The 25391-nt window shown below is 37.2% G+C and overlaps 3 protein-coding genes across 8 annotated transcripts in view; 2 read left to right on the top strand and 1 right to left on the bottom strand.

The window, feature by feature from the left end:
* LOC113084865 (ankyrin repeat domain-containing protein 26) overlaps positions 1-7595 on the bottom strand; it is a 36478-nt gene extending 28883 nt beyond the window's left edge. Inside the window, exons 1-12 of one of the 4 annotated variants that reach the window (XM_026255002.1) lie at positions 7258-7595; positions 6506-6801; positions 5041-5155; positions 4783-4956; positions 4456-4562; positions 3969-4106; positions 3544-3701; positions 3395-3427; positions 2198-2234; positions 2025-2100; positions 1856-1913; positions 109-311 (exon numbers count right to left, since the gene is read on the bottom strand). In XM_026255002.1, the coding sequence (XP_026110787.1) occupies positions 109-311; positions 1856-1913; positions 2025-2100; positions 2198-2234; positions 3395-3427; positions 3544-3701; positions 3969-4106; positions 4456-4562; positions 4783-4956; positions 5041-5155; positions 6506-6702 (1296 nt within the window). In that variant the 5' untranslated portion in view covers positions 6703-6801; positions 7258-7595. Of the gene's footprint in view, positions 1-108; positions 312-1855; positions 1914-2024; positions 2101-2197; positions 2235-3394; positions 3428-3543; positions 3702-3968; positions 4107-4455; positions 4563-4782; positions 4957-5040; positions 5156-6505; positions 6802-7257 lie in introns of those variants that run through there. The other 3 variants (XM_026255005.1, XM_026255003.1, XM_026255004.1) reach the window with 3 other exon arrangements.
* Positions 7596-7848: 253 nt separating this feature from the next.
* On the top strand, positions 7849-19307 carry LOC113084867 (inner centromere protein). Of its 3 annotated transcripts, none has more exons than XM_026255006.1 (21): positions 7849-8013; positions 8798-8947; positions 9077-9184; positions 9874-10475; positions 10572-10623; positions 10740-10812; positions 12893-13028; positions 13121-13157; positions 13241-13328; positions 13559-13696; positions 13803-13820; positions 14691-14800; positions 14926-15049; positions 15163-15285; positions 16279-16466; positions 16548-16650; positions 16920-17012; positions 17830-17916; positions 18021-18113; positions 18371-18518; positions 18662-19307. In XM_026255006.1, the coding sequence occupies exons 2-21, from the start codon at positions 8808-8810 to the stop codon at positions 18844-18846; spliced, it is 2646 nt and encodes an 881-aa protein (XP_026110791.1). In that variant the 5' UTR covers positions 7849-8013; positions 8798-8807; the 3' UTR covers positions 18847-19307. The 3 variants fall into 3 exon arrangements, with proteins under 3 accessions (XP_026110791.1, XP_026110793.1, XP_026110792.1); XM_026255007.1 differs by having other exon boundaries at positions 7883-7903; XM_026255008.1 differs by lacking the exon at positions 13803-13820.
* A 790-nt stretch (positions 19308-20097) lies between these two features.
* Positions 20098-24749, top strand: LOC113084869 (loricrin). The gene is made up of 2 exons (XM_026255009.1): positions 20098-20235; positions 21858-24749. Exon 2 carries the CDS (start codon positions 21860-21862, stop codon positions 23459-23461), a length of 1602 nt encoding a protein of 533 aa, XP_026110794.1. The 5' UTR covers positions 20098-20235; positions 21858-21859; the 3' UTR covers positions 23462-24749.
* The last annotated feature ends 642 nt before the right edge of the window (positions 24750-25391 follow it).

The raw sequence follows: 25391 nt of genomic DNA, 5'->3' as shown, positions 1-25391 counted from the left end.
GCTCTTTAAACCCACTCTTGCCACCTGACACCGCAGGGTGGATTGGGTTGAATGAAAACAATAAAGAAGAGTAGAGTTAGACAATGTACCACACACACTGAGGGTTACCTTAAGGGTGCTGCTGAAGGGGGTGGAGCTCATCTGGGGTGGGTGGGGTAAAGAGGCAGGTGGGGTTGCTACAGGGGGGTGGAGGGCGGTGCTGCTGGATGGGAGTGGTCTAGACAGTGGACGGTGGATTTCACCCTTATTCCCACTGTCTGGTTCGGACTCTGATCCGCTCCAGGATTTGTCTGCATCCCGATCCACTATGACTACAGACAGAGACAGTTTATCACAATGCTCAATGGACTCTTTCAGATTTTGATTAAATTGTTGATTTGAAATGTTACTGCAACAAGCTCAGCCAAACGTTTCAGGCTTTCCCCATTCAAGTGGATAATAGCAGTGTTTGTCTGCCTATTACCTATATATATATATATATATATATATATATATATATATATATATATATATATATATATATATATATATATATATATATATATATATATATATATATATATATATTAGGGCTGTCACTTTTCTTTCGAAAATCGATTGCACAATCGATCGGACCAACCAAAAAAAGTTTCGAAAATGAAAATAGGGAATCGATTTTAACCAAATATGTACACTATTAATTTTAAAAGAATTAAACAATTAAAAAATATAGATGTAACAAAACTCAAAAACAATCAGAAAAATAAAATAAAGAAATTCGAAAGTGCAGTATGTCTTGTGAAAGCTAGACAGAAAATACCAGCAATTTTACGAGCCTATAAGACCCAGTGACGTCGAAAGCGACCTCTTATGCTGCATTCACAACAAAAAACGCGAATAGAGCGTCTGGCATGAATGATTTCAATGTTAAGTAAATGTAAAAGCGCGTTTACACGCGTCTAGAGGTCTCGCGGCGCGGTAGACGCGAATTCGCCTCATTCGTGCATCTAGTTACAGGAGATTCTGAGTTATGAAAAGGACCATTGCAAGCTGAGAGCGACCGGCTTTTGTGGTGGAAAATTGGCAGTAATACCCTCACCTTACGCAGCTGTACCTGAGTGTCCCTGGGTCATCAGTGCGGTCAGAGTGCGTCTTCTCAACAGCTGGACATATAGTGAATAAAAAACGCTCTGCTCTGGACCCCGAAAATGCTGATAAACTTGTTTTCCTGCCCAATAAATTTCTAATGTCCCTAGCCTTTTTGCGCGTTTCATGCCGGCCTAGTGCCGCCTAGCCTAAGTGTCGGTTACATTCAATAATAAAAAAAAAAAAAAAAACACACACGTGGCCTGTTCTCAAGTCCATTTAAAGTTCCATTTTTTTAACACTTGTTTGAAATGGATTGAATCATTATTTAAAATAATCTTGGAGATTTTTGAAATGCCTAAGTCATAAAGCCTGCAGTGATGTTTTTCTTTTGTTATGGCAGCCGTCCCCTCTGCATATATATTTTTTAGAGAATGTTGCACCCCTGTTGCCGTTTGTTATTCTGACAGAAACTTCATGCCAATAAATAAGAAATATTGCTGACTTGTGCGTTTCCAACGCTCTCTTTACGTTCGTCCGTTATTTGACGTTTAAAAAGGAAATGTTTTTTTTTTAATCGATTTTACATATACACACACACATATATATATATATATATATATATATATATATATATATATATAAACACAGCTACCAGTGAGCCTTGCCAAGATTATCACCTAATGGGACTGCCTTGCCTTAATGGGACTTTGCTACAGGGTAAGGGTTTCAAATTACAGCACAACCACAATTTTTAGACTTCACAAAAACATTTCAATCTAAAACTTACCTTCTACTTTTTCCCTTTTCGTGGAGCTTATGAGTTTCTTCAAGTTTACTTTATGTTTCTGTAAAAAAAAAAAGACATTACCTAACCTAATATTACAATATTTTGTAATCAGTATCACATGTGCTATTCAGGAATGTTGTCATGTAAACACGACAGAGCTTAGAAATACCTTTGGGCTCAAATCTAACTCATCATCATCATCATCTGATGAAGGCCAGGAATCAGCAGCACCACTTTTTGATGCCCTGCAAAAGAATACAATGTAGTATTTGTTTGATAAACTTTTCATTTGTAAATGCTGTTATCAACCATTCCTGTTTTGACATATTAATGACATCTCACCTGCTAATGGATTCTGTGTGAGAATGTTCCTCTGTATCTGAGGAGAGAAATAAAAGAGATTATCTGCGCTTATGACAAGATACAGCCAAACCAGAAGATTATCCACTGCTAATACAAACATTTCCTTGCAGTATAGTTACTAGAGATCTAAAGACCCATTCACAATTAGAGAGAGGATTCATTTGTGGTGAAACAATGCATTCCTATTTGGGTCAAGTATCTTAAACCAATTATATATTCTATATAGATACAGAGCAAATTGTTAAAGACTTGATTTTTTTTTCACCGTTATTTTTTTTTTTTTTTTGGTGTGAGTGGATCTTATTTGATCTAGCATGTGAGCATACCACACACAAAGAAGAACAGCTCCTATGACAAGACATACCATGGTTTACCATTCAGCAACACTAAATGATTTCAAACAACTCCTATTATTATGTGTTTTACATAAAAGTTCACACAAGAATACAAAATTGCTGAAAATGTTCTCACTCTCAAGCCATAAGAAGTTCAGTATTACGTCACTTGCTCCGCAATGGATCCTCTGCAGTGAATGGGTGCCGTCAGAATGGGAGTCCAAACAGATGATAAGAACCACTCCAGTCCATCAGTTAATAATGTCTTGAAAAGCAAAACGCTGAATGTTTGTAAGAAACAAATCCATGAAGGCGTATTAACGTTAAATCCCAGCTTCTGGCTAAAATAATCCATAATCCATAATAACACCTCCTCCAGTGGAAAAGTCCATTCCATGTTGACCTCTCACATCAACTGCTATATGCATATTTTTCACCTGATTCAGAAGTGATGACTTTTTCACCGGTGGAAGTAGAGAATGTATTTTAAAAGTGTTGATGATGGATTGGTTTCTTACAAACGCGCATCTTTTCTCTTCCTTAAACATTTACTAATGGACTGGAGGGGTGTGGATTACTGTGATGTTTTTATCAGCTGTTTGGACTCTCATTCTGACGGCACCCATTCACTGCAGAGCATCCACTGGTGAACAAGTGATGTAACAAGTGATTTCTACAGATCTGTTCTGATGAAGAAACAGACTCACCTATATCTTTGATGGCCTTAAATTGAGTACATTTTCAGCAAATTTCCATTTTGGGTGAGCTATTCCTTTAATCTCTGAAATAATGTCGAATGTGTCTAATCTACAGCACATTGATTGGCACACATTGGCAATACCTTTCCCTGCTCCTGCAGAGCTGCTTCCTGCTGCTATAACAGATGAGTGAGGAGTAACAATGGGGAAACAGAACCAAATCAAAACACTGCAGTCAACCCTGACGTACAGTACATATACAGATTGAATTATGCAACACATTCAGACTCACCATCTTTATCCAGAGCTGGTCCTCCCAAAGCCAAACCAGCCCCAATACCACCAGGGCTGCCGAGAACAGACGTGGGTTTCTTTTTGCTGCCAGTGAAATGGGAAGGAGACTGAAGGGATCTTCTCTTCGTCCCATGCTCAATAATCAGATGTGAACATCTGGAACAGAACGATTATTGATGAGCTCCTACAAGCAAATGCTTTCTGTTTTCAAAAGACACAACATCTGCAGTGTATTTCCTTTAATAAAACATTGCCAGTGTGAACATATCGCTATCACCATTGCAAATGTTCCTAACAATGAATTTAAACAGGAAATGGCAACACATTCTTTGCGAAACCAACATACAAACAAAGTAAGGACTTTGCATTTAAAACCTGAAGGTTGGTTTGAAACATAAGCAGGCAAAAGAAGAAAGTCCTTACGCGTGATGTCCATTCATGACGGCATAATCATCAGAAGACCAGCCCTTATCATCTTTCACCGTGATGTCAGCGTCGTACTGCAGGAGTAAACGCACCATGCTGATTTGTCCACTGCATGCAGCTATCATCAACGCAGACCTGGACGATGACAGACAGAATGTGAATCGGTGAAACTAAAAACACCAGAAAACATATAGAAAAAAAATGGTTTTATTTCAGTTCTTTGCAAAGACATTTTTCATTCCCAAGCACTGAAATTACTAAAACTGAAGTAAAATATTTAAAATGCTGAACGAAAACAACTATAATGACAACTTAACAATAATCAAATAAAAAATGACCTGTTTGATTATTACATTTCCTGAAAAGAAAACTGATTGGAGCACAATTTTGTAAAATGTCTTCCTAAATCCACACATACCAAGATGACTACAGACCGTTCACTTATGATTGAACTAATCCATTAATTCAAGTGCGTCTTTCTTACCGTTGCTCCTGGTTCTTGACATTGACTTCTGCTCCCTCTTTCAATAAAAGCTCGGTCATGTCTGCATGGTTTTCCATCACAGCCAGCATCAGTGGAGTGTTGCCATCCTGTCAATCAAACAAGACTGGACTGCATTAACCATCTCACCTTTCAACGCACAAGACGATCACTTTTGGTTTTTAAGTGCATTCTTATTCAAAAGATTTTAGTGTATATTATGCAGTACGCACTAAGTAGTATTATTATTTCTGCAGCCACTGCATCAGCATCTTTATGGATCAGATGTGGTTAATAATGTAGTAATCTGTCAGAGCACTAAAGTGTCACCTTGTTCTGTGCGTTGATGTTGGCGGAGTGCTCCAGGAGCTGCAGAGCCACAGGGAGGGAGGGGATACGGGCGGACAGGTGCAATGCCGTGTTTCCATTGATGTCCACCAGGTTGGGGTCAGCCTCATGTTCCAGGAGCAAAGAGACGGAGCGGTCTTGTTCACACTGAACCGCCTACATGTCATGCATAACCACAAAGACATACCAGTCAGCATGTATTAACATGCACTTGATTGCACAAGAACAAACAGAGTTTACCTTCATTAAGGCGGAGCGGTTCTGATTGTCACATAAGTTCAGCTTCGCTTTGCTCTCCACCAAGAACTGAACCACATCTGTGTGTCCGCAGGCACAAGCGATGTGCAGCGCAGTTCTGCGGATCCAATCACAGAGGATAAACGACAGCATTACTGTACATACAAATGATCACAAGCTACAAAGAAATGGCAATATTAATACTTTTATTCAGCACAGATGCGATAAAGTGATCAAAAAGTGGCAGTAAAATAATTTATGAGGTCACAAGAGTTCTATTTCAAATAAATGCGCTTATATTCTTCACAGAATCCTGAAAAAATGTATCAGGTTTTCCACAAAAATATGAAGCAACACAACTGTTACATTGATAATAATCAGAAATGTTCCTTGAGCAGCAAATCACAGCATATTAGTATGATTTCTGGAGGATCATGTGACACTGAAGACTGGAGCTTTACATCACAGGAGTAAATTAAATTTTACAACATATTCAAATATAAAACAGATATATACAATTTTAATAATATTACTGTTTTGCTGTATTTTAGATTAAATGAATGCATTGGTTGGTGAGCAGAAGAGACTACTTTCAAAAACATAAAAAAATAATACAGACTCCAACCTTTTAAACAGTAGTGTATTAAAGTTTCTTCTAAGTTTTAAGATTATGCATCAACAAATGCTACCATTAAATGATTCTGCATGCATCATAATCTCCATGAGAAATCAAAACGGACCTATTTACTCTCTTAATAAACATTTTTAATATTATTGTGAAGGTTGTTCGAAAAAAAAAAAAAACTGGTTAACTGATAAACAATCACCTATTTAGGCATTGATTTAACAAACTGCATTCTGGTATGACATATTTCTTTTTTTTACAATCCCATCAATTCTCAAATCATTCATTTATAGGTGTGTTAATTCCAACTTGTTGAGCAAATATTTTAATGACAGATTCATGTAAATTTTAAGATATCTAGCAATGCAAAATAAAATAAAGTTATTAGTTATTCTCTTGAAGTGGAGACAATGGATGCTTTAATCCCTTAATCTGTTAACTGTCCCTCACATTTATGAACATAGACTTGAAATTGCACGATCCAAACCTACATTTTTATCATTCATGACTGAAAACATTATGTGACATGATTTTGATGTACCATTTTCATGGTAATTCAATGTTTGAATTTAAAGGATGAATTTTGAGATTTTTAAGTTTTCAAGTGATATATAATTTCTGATGATATCTATGGAAATGAACATGGAAATAGTTACTTTATAGGTGTGTTAATTCCAACTGGTTGAGCATTTTGATTTTTTTTTTTTTTAATGAAACAAATTCATGAAAATTAAAATATATCTAGCAATGCTAAAAATGCATTGCAAAAAATGTCTGTACTTTCTGTGATCCATTTTGATTTGTGTACAACAAACAAAGCAGTCGCAGTGCATCAACCATTACCTGTTCTCCTTATCCAGCTGGTTTAAGTCATTCTTTTTGGCCAGCTGTCTGATTTTGGCCACATCTCCGCTGAACGCAGCCTTGTGGATCTTGGCGAGGTCTTTCTCCTTCAAATCGTAGCTGGCCGACAACACGCTCCCCGTCTCCGAGGGACTGCGGGAGCCCTTCTTCTTCTTGAAGTTGAAGATTTTCTTCATGATGTGTGAAGGCACATCTCCATCAGAAGACTGTCGTTCACCTGAGCTTCAGGTCCTGATCGCCCTGCATATGTCTGATCCATCTGCTAAAAATACATCCTGTAAAGAGGATTAGAGGTAATTATTAATGAAACAAGCACACTTCTGTTTGATCATGAATGATACTCATTCAAATTACAATACTGCACAGATTTTTATTTCAAAGGGTAGATACTATGGTATAGTGGTAGTATCAGCAGGTAATATCATAGTATTTTACTTACTCATATAGAATGGTGTTTTCGATGTACTCCAATATACTTTAAAAACACTATGACAAATCGTTGGTTTCATTTTGAATAGGCTATAAACTAGGTAACTATACAAGCATTATATTATAATCGAATGTGTTAAACATAATATCTATTAACACAGTTGTTTAAATAAATAAATAAACAAGTAAAACATTGATATCGGTCAAGAGAAGCTAACGTTAATCACCTCAGAGTGGTTAGATCGTTTAATCTGCTAGTCAATGATAGGCAAACAAACAACCTGGCGAGCTCGCACACTCACCTACATTGTCGTTTCGGTGTGGGGTGTCTAGTGTTTATATTTTAGACGAAAAATAAGACACGAAAAGATTAGAAATGATGCTCGTTATCGACTAAGACGAATCGGAGGATGAGCCGTTTACGACGCTAGCAGCAAGCTAGCGGCTTCTGTTACTATGGTAACAACGCGAAGCTCGTGTTTAATCATAATAATTAATTTTAAAATGTTGTACTAGGTACAAAACTTCTGGGAAATTTTAAGAAGTGTCAAAATGATCTGGTTTTGTGTTTAATAAAATGAACGAGATTTATATAAACAAAACGGAACTCGTTATGTTTTGCTGTGTTTTCAGACGGAATGTGCACGTCACGATGGAGGCGGGGACTTTAATGCACTCTTCCTGCGAACCTTCGGTTTGAATCAATGACAGACATGCGTATCATCCAATGAGAGCACAGCTCGTCCTTGCCTAACTGTTCTTCATTGTGATTGGCCGAGCTTGTCGTGACAGACAGCCGTGTTGTTCATTAGCACACACGGATTCTTTGATCCCACCCAGAATCGGGCGGTTCGTAGCGTATTATTCGTCAGAGCAGAATTTTAAACTATTTAAACCGTTTTGAGCGGGTGGCTGAAAAACAAGAGGCAGAGGAGCCGAAGACAGAAAGTAACTTCTAATGATAAATTAACATCTAATGTTTATAAACAAAATAGAAGCAAGGATCATAACTTTGGATCATCAAGTCTTTGTTTTTGCAGTGCTATCGTGCATAAGAGGTAGATGCCGTTTAAAATGTTTTATTTCGCTGTTTAAATGAGCTAAGTTAGGTTGGTTATGGATTCTTAATGAGGTCAGAAATAATTTTACGTTTTAGGTAACGTTATTCGCATGCTATTTTGTGTAATTTTAAGATATTCTTACGTCACAAATGCAACAACCGAAATATGATAGATTTGTTTTATTATATAGAATCATGTCATCTGCTGCTGTGTTCGGATTGAGATCGGAATAAAGATTTAATTTATAAAAAATATATTTTTAAAATGTTTACGTTTTGTTATTTTGAACAAAGAAAAGCGAGAGAGAGAAATCAGATTATGATTTAACTCTTGAAAGTGTTAACTTGATCCTAAATTATTAGGATGCAGTAATCTATAAATCAGTGGAACGATTTCCAATGTTTTGAGAAAAAAAACACCGTCTAATAAATGCTCAATTTCTTTGTTGTAACATTCGACAGATGTCAAATAAACGGGTTTCCATGCTACATCTGGATCCAAATGAAATGCATGTGAATATTAATGAGTCTTTAGCTCTTTGTTGTCAAGTTCACCACGGAAAAGCAAACTCATGTTTTTCAATTTTCCCTGAAGCACAAAGTAAACAAGTGTTTTTTTTTTCAAAATGACAACTTGATAAAATTACCCAGTGGAGTCATAATGTAAAGTCACTTTGAGATCAGTTGCATGCATATGTTTTTTAAACCCCAAAATGCTACTCTTCACACTTGCTTTATTAGTCAGGATTGCAAAACCAAGACATTTCCTTCTGTGTTTCCAGGGTTGCCAACATGAGTTCCTTGCCGGAAGCCACACGCTCCCTCATGGAGGTTTTTAATGGAAAGCTGCAGGATTTTACTAAAGAAATAGACAATGTCCACATGGTGTGGCTGGAGGAAATCCAGCAGGAAGCGTATCGCATGTTTTCCAGGTGAGAGACCCTGTAAATATGTTGTACACTTGTGTCAGGCCCCAAATTTATTTATTGGCGTGTCACTTTGTGTGTATTTGTGAGAATCATTATTAGAAATGTTCATAAAAAAGATGTTTTGTTGTACAGTGACTTCAGCACCGAGCCAGAACTCATGCCAAAGACTCCATCACAGAAAAAGACAAACCGCCGGAAACGGGTGTCGATGGAGCTCAATGAGTCTCGCAGCAAAAGACGGTGAGGGTTTGCCATTGCCTTTATTTATTTGCATGGTACAGAAACATTTTTATAGGCTTACAGCAACAGATTTTTGATATTGTTCAAATTAAGTCGTTTATTTTTTACAATCTAGGTGGTTTTTGACAGGTCTTCTATGTTCATGAATGCATTAATTTAATATTCATTTAATTAATATTAATTTATAATTGTGCATTCCTGTAGACATAGAAAAACAACACAAGAAATAGATATGCATCAAACTTTTTTAACAGAAAACTGCTTGTGATCTTACAGATTCTCTGCTATATTTAGCAGCCTTTGTGAGTAGATAAAAATATCACAAGTCAAGATTTTATTTGGATTAATTGTGCAGCCCTACATTCCTGTAGATCAAACCCCAGCAACGCCAAGGTCATGGGTTTATATTCATATGAATGCAAGAGCTGGTCAAATGTTTACTTTGAATGTCATGAAAGTCATTTGCATTAAAGCATTTGCAAAATGCATAACTGAAATAAAACAAAAACAATCTTAATACAAAATAAGTTTTTCATGTTTTAAAATATGAGTCTTTGCAAAGCTCGTAAAACTCCAGCACTATCAAAAAAAACATTATTCTGTTTGACTTTTCTTTAATATACATGAACTCAAATTGGCAGGTTTTTTCCTATAGTGATGTAGTTTATGATGTCATTGTCTCTCTGTAGTTTCTCCAAGGGGAAACGCAGCAACCTGCGTCGTTCCTCGGTCCAGATGACTCTGAACAGCATCTCTGAGCTTGTTTCGTCACACGTGCAGAACGACGGCTCTGAGAGCCTGATGGAGGAACCTGCTCGTCGCACGCGCCGCAACAAAACCACCGCCCCGGCTGAAACCCAACCTGTCAAGCGCAGCACCCGAAACAAAGGCGGTGCCAAAGCCAAGGAGGTGGAAGAAGTGACCGATGACATTCCAGAAGTGAAAGAAGCCGTTGAGGTGCAGGATTCAGACTCCAGTCAGCATCAGATCCTGATGTCTGAAGCCATGGTGAGGATTCCCTCCTCGGAGCGTCTGAGTGCGGATTCACTGCTGAACGCCGGTGTGTCTCCGGGACGGTCTGCTAATAAAATCCCCATCGCTGCATCAGAGTTGCAGACGACATCTCACGAATCGACTCGGACGTCAGTTCGGCGCTCGTTGGTGGTGCGCCGTTCTCTGGTCGGCCTCAGGCATAGCATGACCCAGGAAGCTGTTCGCAGGGCGTCCCGACGCTCTTTCCTGAAGAAGAAAGCCAGACTGGGAAACTCGACCTGCAGCAGCTCCGTCAGCGGTGAGACTAAGCTAAACTATTGTCTCTTTATCATTTGTGCTGTTTAAAATTTCTCTAACTTTATGATGACATCTATGTCCTCTTTGCTCTATCCAGGGGACATTTGTATGGATGATGGAACTGAGGAAATGGAGAACAAAGAAGAACCGTGAGTGCTTTTGCTTTTTGTTATAGTTGTTGAATCGTTTCTTTTGGGATTCAAACCCACAACCTTTCAGTTACCAGTTGAGATATTTTAAACACCCTTTAATTGCTCCGTTTTAGGAATGATGCACCGCAAATGGTGACAGAATCAGCCACTGAAACCAAACCTGAACCAGAAATCGTCCAAACTGAGGTGAGAACCGGTTTCTGCTCTGGTTTCAATTTACCTTAGCTAATAAGAGAGACACGAGAAAATGTAAGCTGTATATAGCCACAGCTATAATGATGATGTCACAGAGGAAAAATATAATTGATAATTTAAAAACATAAAAACATTTTGAAGCTGTGAACATTACAGACAGTTTACAGCAATTCACTCAACCTCAAAGAGTTTGACCATTTAAAGCAGCTTAAGAGAAGATTGCAGCATACTCTTAATAAATATCCTCATATAGAGAACTGAACAAATGTATTTGGCCATAAGTATTTTCATCATCAAAAATGGTTTTAAACCGGTTATTTCTATCTTTTGCTGTAGTGTCAATAGACAATATCAGTTTACTTTCCAAACATTACTTTTGCCATTAATTGTTGTAATCCAATGAGAATTTTGTATGCACAAGGATCTCACATTTGTAGGTATCTAGTCTTTGCTGAGGATCTGTCTCTGTGGCTCTGCATTTGACATTGAGAGCATAGGTAGTAATATAGATATAAGTTTTAAGATGGAAAAATGCGGTATTACAAATGCCAGAAACATGACTTTCAAAGGAAAGGTTGCTGTCAAATAACACAGCTAGGTCCCTAACTGATGACGAAGACTTGACTGTAGCCGTCAATTGTTAGACCGTGTTCTAGATTATTAAATTCAGATGATTTTGGTCTGATAATTAAAACTTTTTTTTTTTTTATCAATTCAAACAAGTTTTAGGGACTAAATTTTTAGTCATCCAGTTTATTTTTAATTTAATCAGCTATGAATAAGAAATGTATAGCTGATTGAGTATCATCAGCATAACAGTGGGAGCTAATGGCATGTTTCCTGATGATATCTCCCAAGGGTAACATGTAAAGCGTCACGTAAAAGTAACGGTCTCAGTACTGAGCTTTGATATTTGAGATCGGTGTAATTAACTCTCCAGGATCAAGTTTTTTCATTTTTTTTAATTTATTTATTTATTTTTAAATGAGGTTTAATAACAGCCAGTTTGAAGGTTTTTGGTACATTTCCTAATGACAATGATGAATTAATGATATTCAGAAGAGGATCTATAGCCCCTTTCACACTGCTATAGGAACTACCAGTGACGTAAGTGTATGTTGATTGGACGAATGCATGTGGGAAAATGCTGGTAACTGCCATTTTTAAAAAGTCGGATAAATGCACAACAATTTATTTTTCACAGAGCAGTTTACAGTAGGCAACAAAAAAGAAAATGGCGATAAATGGACAATCGCAGAATTTGTGCTCTTTTCTCATACTCGATCGTATGTAGAAATGCAAGTTGCAGTAGTAGATTTTGTTGTAGTCCTATGGTTTATTGCATACATTTTATAACATACATTTCTACATCTACAGTCTCACGAAAGCCAGTATATCAATAAAAAACACAACTCTGTTAATGGTATCCTCCATCCTTTTGTTGTTTACGTTGCTGAATTCTGTGCTTAAATGACGTTGCTGTCCGCCGCCTTACGTCACCTATTAGTTCTAGTTTGTGCGAATGCAACCAGGAAAATCGAGAAAGAAACTAAAAGTAAGCAAATCTAGCCATTTTTAAGGATCTTCTTTTATGTAAAAGTACTTTCCTTCCATGTAATACAAAATACCTCTAGTTTTGTTTTCTTCCAGCTGCGCTCCATTTTAAGCGCTTAGGGGTGCATACAAAAGTCTCACTGGAATATTACAATTAATGGCAAAATTAATGTTTGGAAATGTAAAATTATATTTCCTACTGACACACTTCAGGAAAAGATGGAACTAACTTGACTGTATTTCTCAAAAGCATTTCTAGATAAGTTGATTGTAGAGACCATTGGAAGCAATGGCTCTATGATCTACATGGTGCTTTTGGGAAATGCATCTTAAAACCAGTTATTTTGTTGGTTAAAATACTAATGGCATAAGACTTGTGCAAAGTGCTAAATTTAACTTTATAGCTCTTAATGTGAACTACAGGGCTTGAGCAAACCATTATTTCTGGTATGATGTTTGAAACAATTTTATTGCATGGTGCAATTTTTAAATAACTGATGGCTGTGTGATTTCAAAGGATCCTGAACCCGAGAAGACTGAAGTAAAGGAACCCAAGGTAAACGAAGACCAAGTTCCAGAAGAGATTGCTGAATCTCCCAGCACCACTGAGAACTATCGCTTCACGCGATCCATGGCTCGTACTTCAGAAACCGGTGCATGTCTAACATATCTGCTGATATTATATTCCAAACGTATTATGGGGCTGACAAGTAAGATTTAAATTATTTATGTTATCCTGTTATAGATGACAGTGGAGGGTCAAAATCCAAAGGAGATGGCCGGTGAGCAAACCGTTAATTAGTTTTCCTCATTATAGTTAATGGTTAACATTTGTTTTTTACTAGTCTTTGTGCTTTTCTGTCAGGCCTACACGTTTAGGCTTAAAGCGTCTCGCAGCACAGGAAATCAACACACCCAAGAAGAAACAATCTCCTCCAAAGAAGTGCCTTACGGTATGAGCATCTCTGACCACAGTAATGCTGCCCATCCACCAAAATTAATCCATTATGAAGCCAAAACCGTCTTATGAGAAATGCTTTCCTCAGAAGTCCACATTACAATTGTCTGTGGTTTTCTGCATTCGTAAAAAAAAAATTAAATGATTTGTGGCTAGCTTCTTGAGGATTGGATTAACAAGTCTTCAATCAGACCAGTCAATGTATTATGTGTCCATTTGTTGTAGAGTGTGGCTCCACACATGCGCTCGTTCATGCACACTGTGCAGAAGAACCAGATGCTGATGATGACGCCTGGCTCTCTGGGACGCAGCAACATCATGAAGTCCTTCATCAAACAATCTGCCACCAAAACTGACGTCAAGGTGAGCAGGGATATTTTTGTGTTTCTGAGTAGTCTAATACACTGTGCTGCTAGAAATGAAGAAGTTGTTTTAGTAGGTAATTGTACTTCCTGTCTTTCCCTCTCAGTTGGGCTCTGGATCTGTGGTGAGTATAACCCAGTGAATCCAAACGGAGTCGGTCAAAAACTATTTATTTCTGTTTGACTTTTCCTGCATTATGAGAGGTCATTGTTTGTTGGTTACTTAACACTACCGTTCAAACGTTTATGGGTTGGTAATATTTTTATGGTTTTTATTGGTTATTCAGCAAGTTTGCATTAAATTGGTCAAAAATTGAGCTGTTATTATTATTAATTAAAAATAACATTCCTCCATTTGCACAACAATTAAGAAGCTCAACATGTTTTCAACATTGATAATAATCAGAAATGTTTCTTGAGCAGTAAATCTGCATATTATACTGATTTCTGAAGATCATGTGACACTGAAGACTGGAGGAATGATGCTGAAAATACAGCTGTGCATCATTTTTAAATATTCAAATAGAAAACAGTTATTTTAAATAGTATTATTTTACAGTATTACAGTTTTTACTGGGTTTATTAAATGCAGCCTTGGTGAGTAGAAGAGGAAATGGAGAACAAAGAAGTATTACTGGTCCCAAACCTTTAAACGGTAGTGAAAACACTTTTAATGGGCACTTTGTCTCTAAACCGAAATGGATCTGCCACTGTACCATTCAGACTTTGTCCGATTAACCTTATCACTCATGTGGTGTATGGATGTGTGTCTTTGTGCATTGGGAAGTTCACATACACCCCTTTTTGTATCCGAGATATCCATCTGTATTTTTTAATCACTGCTTTTCACATAAAGCAAAAGAACCTGTCCTCATGTGTTTAACTCAAGCTTTCATCATCATCATCGTTTAAAACCTGAGTCACTCACTTAGTTGCTCCAAGGTTTATGTTTGTTTGTTTTTATGATTACTCTAAAATTGTCACTTTTCCTCCAGGAGCGAGAACGGCAGAAGTGGGACGCCTTGAACAAGAAAATAGAACAAGAGAACGAACGAAAGAAGAAGATCGAGGAGGAGAGACGAATGAAACAGGAAGAAATTAAAAGGTGGGAAAGTTTCGTATATGCATTAGCCTTTGATCGATTTGGGACTATTCAATAAAGCTGAAATATTGATCTAGTTTCAATGTGAATGCAAATCAGGACTCAAAAGTGAATTTTGTCCGCTTTAGGAAGCGGGACGAGCGTTTGAAACGGGTTGTTGAGGCTCGAGTGAAAGGTGAAAAGGAGAAGGAGCAAGAAAAGAAAAAGAAGATTGAAGAAAAGATGGCACAGCTGGAGAAGAAAAATGACATGGTGCTGAAAAAAAACCCTTAGTAACTTTTATAGTGTTAAGTGCAGTGTTACGTTTTTCATTAACTCTATTGTTTCTCTCTCTCTCTCTCTCTCTCTCTCTCTCGCTCTCTCAGCTGCGTGTTGAGCGTTTGGCTGAGGAGAAAGCCAAGAGGAAGGTGGCCACTAAACGACAGGAAGACCTGGAGCTGCGCAAAAAACAGGAAGAGGCAGCCAGACAAAAGAAACTTCAGCAAGTTGTAAGTCAACCTGAACAATGAAAGTGGAGAGTCCAAGTTGAAAGAAATTCTGTGTAGGTCATGGATGACCAACAAATAATGAATTTATGCATTTAGCAGACGCTTTTATCCGACTTACAGTGCATTCAGGCTATCAACTTTGACCTATCATGTGTTCCCGGGGAATCGAAACCCCAACCCTGCGCTTGATATCGCAATACTCTACCACTTGAGCTACAGGAACACTAGAAAGTTATACTTTCTAGAATGAAAGTGTGCTCTTTAATTTTTTACAACAACTTTTCAGTCCAATAGCAAGTAATATAGAAACTGATATGATTAATTTTATCTATAGATTTGTTTTAAACATTTTTCTTGCTTTTTTTTTTTTTTTCCTTACAATTTAAAATAGTACTTTTGAAATAAAAATCTAGAAACGTTTTTACTGGCACTTTGTATCAATTTAATGCATTCATGAATAAAAGTTTTTTTATATATATATATATATATATATATATATATATATATATATATATATATATATATATATATATATATATATATATATATATATATATACACAGATCCCAAACTTGCATAATTTATTGATTTTTATTATTTGTCGCTAATTGTAGTTAATTTACTTAAACTTAACCATTTTAATCATGCTCCTTTTTTCTCTCTTTTTATTTCTATTTTTTACTTATTTTTTTTATTGAACTGTAATGTTATGAAATATTACATTTTAAAATAGATTATTTTTAAAAAATCAAGAAATGTTTTTATTGGCACCTTGTATCAATTTAATGCATTCATGAATAAAAGGGAATTTATATATATATATATATATATATATATATATATATATATATATATATATATATATATATATATATATATATATATATATATTGATCACAAACTTGTATAATTTAATGATTTTTATTATTTGTTGCTAATTGTAGTTTATGTACTTAAACTTACAACCGTTTACTTTTTTGTCTTTTTCTTCAGGAGGAAGAGGAGCAGCGACACCAGGAGATGCTGGCCAAACGCAAGGCTGAAGAGGAGCGAGAGAAGGCTCGTAAACTGGCCGAGGCCACACGTGCTCTGGAGCTGAAGAAAGAACAAGAGCGGGAGAAAGAGAGGGAGCGGGAAAGAGAACGCGAGCGAGAGCGAGAAAGACAGGCTGCAGCTGAGAAGTTGGTGTTAATTTTCTGTGCATGTTTAAAATGATACAAGGACATTTAAAGATACTAAATATGCATGTTTGTGTCTTGCAGAGAAAGACTAGAGCGAGAGAAGGCTATTGCTCTTCAGAAGGAACTGGAGAGAGCAGCCAGAGAGAAAGAGAGGAGGGAGCTGGAGGAGGAGAAGAGGAAGATGGTGAGAATACTGTTGTTTGTTATCCAAATGACGGTTGATTGGTGCTTTTCCTATTTCTGTCATGTGGCATGTCATTGGTCTAAAATCAAGCTCCTCGTAACTATATTAAACGTGATGATGTCTTCTGCTGTACTGTGGTTTTTTTTTTTTTTTTTTTTTTTTTTTAATTAAGGACCGAACAATTATCTACAATTATGTAAGATGTGTAGTACCTGACACTTGTGTTACATAACCCTCTCAAAATCCTATCAAATGTGTTCCTTTAACAGGAAGAGCAGAGAAAGGCTGAAGAGGAGAGAGAAGCTGAACGGAGACGTGCTGCTGCAGCCTGTGCCCCGGCGCTCCCTACAGCTACAGCACAGGTGAAGTCCGTTTGTTCGGGTTTTAACTATTTTGTACTCTTATAGTATTTTGTAATTTTTAATTAGCTATAAGTGTGTGTGTGTGTGTGTGTGTGTGTGTGTGTGTGTGTGTGACCCTTGAGCGTCAATTTTACATATTTGAGATTTATGCATCATCTGAAAGCTGAATAAATAAGCTCTCCATTGATGTGTGGTTTGTTAGGAAGGCAATATTTGGCTGAGATGCAACTAATTGAAAATCTGGAATCTGAGGGTGCAAAAAAAAAAAACATCTGTAAAGTTGTTCAAATTAATTCTTAGCAATGCGTATTACTAACCAAAAAAATTTGAAAAAAATATCCTCATGGAACATGATTTTCACTTAATATCCTGATGATTTTTGACATAAAATAAAAATCATTAATTCTGCCCCATACTATGTATTGTTGGCTATTGCTATAAATATACCCCAGAGACTTTAGACTACTTTTGTGCTTCAGGGTCACACACACTATATATATATATATATATATATATATATATATATATATATATATATATATATATATATATATATATATATATATATATATATATATATATATATATATATATATATATATATATATATATATATATATATATATATATATATATATATATATATATATATATATATATATATATATATATATTTTATTTATTTTTTTGGTTGTGTGTGTGTGTATATTATAAACTTTATTTTATTTTATTTTTTCATTTATAACTTGTATCTGGAAGAATCGAAATCCATTTTAAAGTGTTTTTTTTTTTTTTTTTTTTTTTTTTTTTTTAACAGGTCTCTGCCACAAAAACGCATGCAGCTAATGTGCTCAGCACAACTGTAACTAAGAGTTCGGCTCTAAACACGACTGTAGACATTGAGGTAAAGACCTTTGCTTTCCCAGATCTTTCCATGCTGTTCATTTGTGTTGTACTAAATGCTAAGTATTTAATAAACATACTAAAGCTCTTGTTCCACCTCCGTAGAGCTCTCTTCTGAAAACTCCAGTAGGGAAAGGAGCAGCTCACAATAAGACCATAGATCACGGAGCTGGACTAAACGTGACCGTGGACATTGAGGTGAGGTCACAGCAGTGGTTGTTTGTCTTTTCCCCCATGCTGAAGTATGGAAAATGTTGGATAAAATTACTAAGCACAAAATAGTTCCCAGTAAATGAAATCAATGCAGTCTTAAATTTCCACTTTGGATATTTTTTCCTTGTAATATAATCCACTGACGACGACAACTTCTAAATTAGTTTTTCTGTTTGCTTAGAAACACAAAAACCAATCTCAGCTGGTTTCTGACCCCATCTCGTTTTATGTTTATTTCCCAGCAATCTCCACAGTCATACCAGATCACCCCTAAAGGCCAGAAAGTGACTGTTTTAGTGAATCCTGAAGATTACGGGATGGACCAGAACAGTGATGACTCCACAGATGATGAATCCGCGCCCAGGAAACCCATCCCATCCTGGGCTGAGGGTATGACACTTCTTGGCAACTACTGGAAATGTGTTTTTATAGTTTGGATATACCATTGTAACGCTTAGCATGAACTATCAGCTCATATTTATTCTGTAGTGTCTACACCATTGCTACTCTATAATGATGTGTGTTTTGTACAGGTATGCAGTTGCAGCAAGCCATCATGAAGCACTATTACAATCCACTGGATCTCAATTCATATTTCGGAGAACCTGAACCGCCCAAACTGGAGGCGATCTTCAGGCGGACCAAGCCTCGCTTCTTTAAACGCACTAGCTCTGCTGTATGGCATTCTCCACCACGTTTGGGAAATCTGGGCAATTGATAAGCAGATGTACTTTTTTTGTGTGTGTTTTTCCTACTTTTATTGTGTCGTATTTTTTATGTTGTTGTCTTTTATTCTCTAAGCACACTGTAATAAAGCCTTTTAAAAATATATATATATATGTAAGTAGGTTAGATTTTTGGGGGAAAGAACAGAATGTGTAATTTAGATTACATAAAAGAAGATGGGTTTGATGGCAGTTTTCTGACACTGAGGGCAAATTGAGACGGGCTCGGTTTAATTAACCTCCCCATTATTCTTTTCTTTTTTTTTTAATGGGACTACTTTGTCACCCATGTATTTAAATATAGCATCACATGTAATAAATTTGAACGTGTACACATGAGCTGCTACCAATGTGATGATGTAGAAAATATGGGTATGGCGTTTGCATACAAAATTCACTTCATGGAGCGTGTCAGAAATACTCTGGACTGTTAATAAAAGGTGTCATTTCTAAATGTGTGTTCAATTACTTTTAGTAGTTCGTTATGGATGTCTACATTTCTTTGACATAAACATAACTTTAATTCATAGCACTTTAATATTTTTAATAACAATGGAAATTAAGAGCCAATTTGCCATTTTAAGATTGACTGTTAGCCTGCATTATAAAATCTACTTTTAAGTATTTTCTCAAATATTGAACTGATTTTTGTAATTTAATGTAACATTATAGAAAGGAGTGAGACAGACAATCATTAAGAAAATCACGAAACAAATATAATATTTGTAATTTAACTATCATTTTATAGACATTGGTTCAGATCTTCACATTTGCTCAAACTGGAGTATAAAACTTAAATTAGGCGTATTTTTACTTAGTGATTATAACTCAGCACATCTACAAGAGGTCTGCTAAACATCGCTTGATCTGAAAGCATCTGTGCAAACAAATGATAGAGACGTCTTTAAGATGTAAACATTATAAATCACATAGACATCTTCTAAACGTCTACTTAACATCTGATTGGAAACGTCCTGTTGATGTATTGCAGATGAGCAAACACTAAAAAAAATACGTCTTGCAGATGTAAATACAAGACGTATTTTTGTCCTATTTATTTTCTATCTTGAAACCCACCACAGACTTGAATGACCATCAGAAATGTGTACTTCTGCCTGTAAAGTGTTTTGATAAACATCCGCAAGGATACGTTGAGAAAAAGCATTTGCTAAATGCATAATTATGTTAGGGTCTGACTCTGGCTAGAATCAGGCTAGAATCTCCAAGACGGTTCTGGATTACGGACAGTGCGCATGCGCAGATAACGGCAGTCACTCCTCTCATGAACGCGCACGCCAGTGGAAAGTTTCATTGTCACTGACGGCGTCGCGCATCCAAGGGACAGCAATCATCAGAGAGAACGATCTGAAATCAACACGCAGGTACGTTAGCGATTAAAACACGTTTATTATTGGAATAAACAGAGCTGGCTGTGTTATGATTGGTCACTGGTTTACTGCTCGTTTTGCTTTATAATAACAGGTGCAGTTGACGGCCACACGCCTAATATAGTCCCGCTATTTTAAAGCTCTTGTGAATTTATGTGCGACAAGCGGACTGATGTTTTTTTAAATATTTATTATGAATGAGAATTTCGACACTCTACATGTTTAACGTTACATGTGATATACAATAGCCTACATTCCTTAACCATTTGTTAAATAATTAAGTAATGTTGTGTAAAAAGAAAACAAAACAATTGCGTGTTGTCTTTGGCGATATTATATTGAATTCTGTTTGATACTGTCGAATATATGTAGTATTTAGATTACATTTTGTACTGAGCATCTTTATAGACTGTATGAAAACAGATCTTGACGTAAAGCCGTGAAAAGATGTCGGACATGGCCTCCGTACAATGACCGTTACACAAACACACACACACACACACACACACACACAGACTTTTCATTCCTGTCACGCAGGTACCAAGATATTCAGAGGAACGTGATAAACAGACTGTTTTTAGATTGTTAAACCACATCATCATTGTGAAATAATGCAGGATGACGTCACAACTTTTGTTACCATAAATCTGCGCACTGTAGATGTGACCGGGGCTAGTTGTCACGCTTTTGCTCCAGTTAAATTTTGATAGGATTGGATTATTTTTGGAGTCAAATTCTGTAGAGACACAAACTACAAGGTCTTGACTATTCTGAGAAAAACAAAAGGAAAGAAATGGTTCAAGTTTACACTATTGCAGGGCATGTTTTCACAATGCATGGTGATAATCGTTATAATAGCTAAAAAAAAATAAAAGACAAAACATTGTTTTGACCAACAAATATTGTAATAAATATATAATTTTTAACATTTAAAAAAAAAAGTGACAACTTGCCCCACCCCAAAATTTATGGAAAATGCCCTTGCACTGAGATCACAGCTCAGTAAAAGTTCTTAATTTTCCTTCAAATCTTTCATTATGTATGAATGTGTGTCAGTATGTTTTATTTTGGTCATGCAAGCTATGTATTGAAAGTAAGTGATAAAACATAGGAACACTTGCCATGTTTCCTTGTGGCTCAGTGGTAGATTATTGTGTTAATAGGGAAAAAAGATCATTGGTTTGATTCCCAGGGAACACCCATACTGGTAAAAAAATATATAATAATTATAGCCTGAATGCACTGTAAGTTGCTTTGAATAAAAGCGTCTGATAAATGTAAATTGGTTAAAGTTTGCAATTCAAGTTGTCTACACAGATTTGCAGTGAAAAATAAAAATAAAGTAGAATATGAAGGAGAGAGAATGGTTAATTGCTGGTGTTCTGTTGCACATCTATTATGACTCATCCTCCTGAACTTTCCCTTGCCTTTTATTGTGCACTCTCACTGGCTGTAGGTTGACGCCAATATCATTTCCAGTCAAAACTTTCCAGTCAAAACACTTCACAGTTCCAGATATTTACACGTCGTGAAATGTGTGCCTGGCATAATCGACACATCTCATTTCACAATTTAGAAAATTATCTCTTTTCATTGAACCTCTCTCTCTTTTTCAGAAATGGGTCGCCTAACAGTACTGTTTCTCTGTATGGCTCTTGTGGTGTCAGGTGAGGCCAAACGAGGGAGTGGCAGTAAAGGTGGACTCGGCTGGGGCAAAAGTAGCGGAAGCTCAAACAAAGGTGGAAGCAGCACAGGAAGCCAAGGTAGCAGCAGCAATAAAGGCACTTCATCACGTGGCGGGACACACTCGTCCCCTGGAAACTATCCTCGGCAACCTCAAGTACCAAACCAGAATCCACCGCCCTACCCTGGTACTGGTGGTGGGTATCCGCCGCAGGGCAGATATCCACCAGCAGGCTCTAACCCAGGTCAAGGATACCCCAACCAAGGTAGCTACCCAGGACGTGGTGGCAATCCAGCCCAAGGTGGTTATCCCGCCCAAGGTGGTTACCCGCCCCAAGGTGGTTACCCCGCTCAAGGTGGTTACCCACAAGGTAACTACCCAGGGCGTAGTGGTTACCCAGCACAAGGTGGTTACCCAGGGGGAGGATCATATCCAGGAGCAGGTTCGAACCCCAACAGGTACCCTGGACAAGCCGGAGGATATGGAAATCCTTACCCAGCTGGAGGCTCTTATCCAGGTTATCCAGTCCGTGGAGGTTCCAGCCCTAACCAGTTTGGTGGAGGTGTTGCAGGAGCAGGTGCAGGTGGATATCCAGGAGCGGCACAATATCCTTACTGGAACCCCAACAACAAAATCATGAGCCCAAGATACGGTGGCAACTACGGTGGCTATGGACAGGGCGGCAGATCACCTTTCGCCCAGTCAGTGCAGAACATGGGTATGGCCCCTTCATATAAATCACAGGGGTTTGGCAAGCAGGCAATTATGGCGGCTGGGGTTGGGGCAGTGGCTGGTATGGCTATAGGATACGGCCTCGGAAGTTTCCCCCGCCCCCGTTTTAGTTTCCACAACCCACAGGAGGAATACTACTACAATAACTACATGTACAAACGTTACGGCCAGCCTCCTCCTGAAGGTAGCGTGAATGGGAACACTAACTCTCAAGGTCGAAGCCCAGGCGATGCTGGATCGACTTCTGCCGGACAAGGAAACATTAACCCTCATGACATCTTCCAGAATCCTCCACCGCAGTCCTATGATAGCTTCATGGACAAGTGTATAAAGAGGACAGACTTGCTCCGAGAGAAAACGGATGGAAGATCGAGAAGATCCATTGACTTTGTTGAGGCTCAAGCAGCAGATGTAGACGATGATCCTACTGGTGCTCAAGAAAACACCACAGGCAACAATAGCACTGCAGAAAGAGACACAGCCAGAAACTCTTCATTTGTAACGTCAAGCCCACCTGAAACACCAAGTGAAGCTCAAAAGCAAACCCAGGACAAAATTTCTGATGGTGATGATGATTATGATGACACAGTTAGCATTATGGAGATCGGCTATCCTGTGCTGATTGAGCAAATGAAAGCACGCCGTTGTGTCGAGCTCTACATGGTCTATGCTGAACAGCATGCAGAAAAACAGATACAAGATCGCATTAACAGTAGTGGTGACATACCTGGACCCTTCAACCATGGAGTCATGCTACTCTTTACTAGCATTCTGTCGCTAATCTTCAGTGTCCTTCTACACTGAAATTCTGGAAAAAGTTACACCTAAAGCCATCGAGTCAGACTGAGAACTGGATCGTCCGCACCCATCACATGTTATCTGAGGAATTTGTCTAGGATGTTTAGAGACTTTGGACAAGGTATTGGACACCTCTAACAATGACTCCTATATAGTTACTCTACTAAATTGCAACATGAGCCACCTAACAATATGTCATGAGCCCACATCTTAGAGCAATTTCTAAAGTAACTAAAAACTTTTGCAGACATCTACTTTTTACAGTGTTCACATTCCATCACTGCCACATTATTGCATGTGTTTTGGTGAACCGCATGTCGCATGAACCCTTTATTATCTTCAGTTTAAACAAAATTGTGCATGGCATTGGCATTTTGTTTTCCTGTGGCAACAACAATTACAACTAACCGTGATTTTGTTGTAGCTTGGTTTTGTTCTCATGGCAGTTCTTTTGAGAAGAGATCTGTTCTCTGTTCTGATGGCAAACCTATATGTGTAGTAATATTTTGTGTTGTAGTGTTATCTTTGATTGTTTGGACTGTTAACTTAGAGATTAACTTTCTACTGATGTATTTATTTATTTTAAATTCTAATTATAAACATAATGTTTTTACACAGTCCTCCACTGTTAGCTTTAGTATTTATATTTTTTAGGGGACATTCCCAAAGAATGTGTTTTTGTATTCCACTCCATTGTTTTTCTGTATAAACATAGACTAGACGGACGTCTTTGACCATTAAATCTTTTTGAAGTAGAAACATAAACACTGCATTTTCAAAATGCAGTATCAAATAAAAAACTAATTAAAACACACAGACACACACACACACACACACACACACACACACAGTCTCCATTTCCTTGTGTTTTTATTTCATTCCGCCTTCTCTGCGTCTTATGTTTTAAAACGTTAAAACTCTCTCTGTGTGAGTGTTTTTGTGATCATAACTGTTTGGTTTTTAACTGTGTATGTCTTATAGTTTAATTCATATCAGATGTACATGAAATATAACACTAATGCAGGTCAGCTCAATGAGATAAAACAGCATTTTATATAAAGCTGGATCTTTATTAGTTGCTTGGTGCTGTGGTTTCTCTGAATATAAGTGCTGAACATTCAAGTAGATTATCATCATAGCTTGGCACTTTGCTAAATCATTTATCTAAAAACACTGGATGACCAGTAGAAGGCAATGCTTAACGCCTTTATTGTTATGCCTTTGAGATGTTGTGAATGTTGAAAGTGTGTATAATGTTACCATCACCGTGATTAAAGTGATTAAATGCACCTTAGTTCTGTGTCTGCCTATTTACTTTTTAATTTTTAGAAAAGTCATTGCCCTCATTATTGAAACCCGTAAATTTGGCCTACTGTTTGTTCCAATTCTTGTTTACAGATGCCTCTTGATATCCATTGCAGAATCTGGTCCCTGAAGCAAAACTAGTTTCTCCTGTTATGGTGCAATGTCTCGTGATGGTTTCTTTGATATCCATTCAAGTGTACTTGATATCCTCATGTTGACATATTCACAACTTAATTATACCCTAAGTGGAAAATTGCAAGCCTGTTGTGGTTATAAGACAATGAGGAGTGACAGTTCAAATACAGGACTAATTACGTTAAAACATGTAAAAGCGAAAGCTGTCAGAACCATTTATCATCACCGGGGTTTTGGGATAAAAATTATCCCCTTGGGATGAAGACTTCAGCACAACAATGGATCACGGGAGATTAAAATCCCATATTTGGTGATCATTACTGTGGTTAATCAGGCGCATACACACAAAAACAAACAGAGATCATAATATGTTTCTGTTAATGATGTAATTTGAGACATCATACATGCCACCGAGATCACACATGAGACACTGACACATGCCACAAACAGATAAACTCCAAAAAAAGCATTAAAAAATTGACAATATTAAGAGGTT

The sequence above is a fragment of the Carassius auratus genome, unplaced genomic scaffold (assembly GCF_003368295.1).
Source record: "Carassius auratus strain Wakin unplaced genomic scaffold, ASM336829v1 scaf_tig00040781, whole genome shotgun sequence".
NCBI lineage: Eukaryota > Metazoa > Chordata > Actinopteri > Cypriniformes > Cyprinidae > Carassius > Carassius auratus.
Note: the sequence above shows the minus strand (reverse complement) of the source record. Positions and strands in the feature narration are given on the sequence as shown.

Bases quoted from the DNA above. Each gene is read 5' to 3' on its own strand.
- LOC113084867 (XM_026255006.1), top strand. From the start codon at position 8,808: ATGAGTTCCTTGCCGGAAGCCACACGCTCCCTCATGGAGGTTTTTAAT. The intron at 10,624-10,739 runs GTGAGTGCTTTT...GCTCCGTTTTAG, and splicing joins ATGGAGAACAAAGAAGAACC to GAATGATGCACCGCAAATGG. The intron at 14,801-14,925 runs GTGGGAAAGTTT...TGTCCGCTTTAG, and splicing joins AAACAGGAAGAAATTAAAAG to GAAGCGGGACGAGCGTTTGA.
- LOC113084869 (XM_026255009.1), top strand. From the start codon at position 21,860: ATGGGTCGCCTAACAGTACTGTTTCTCTGTATGGCTCTTGTGGTGTCA.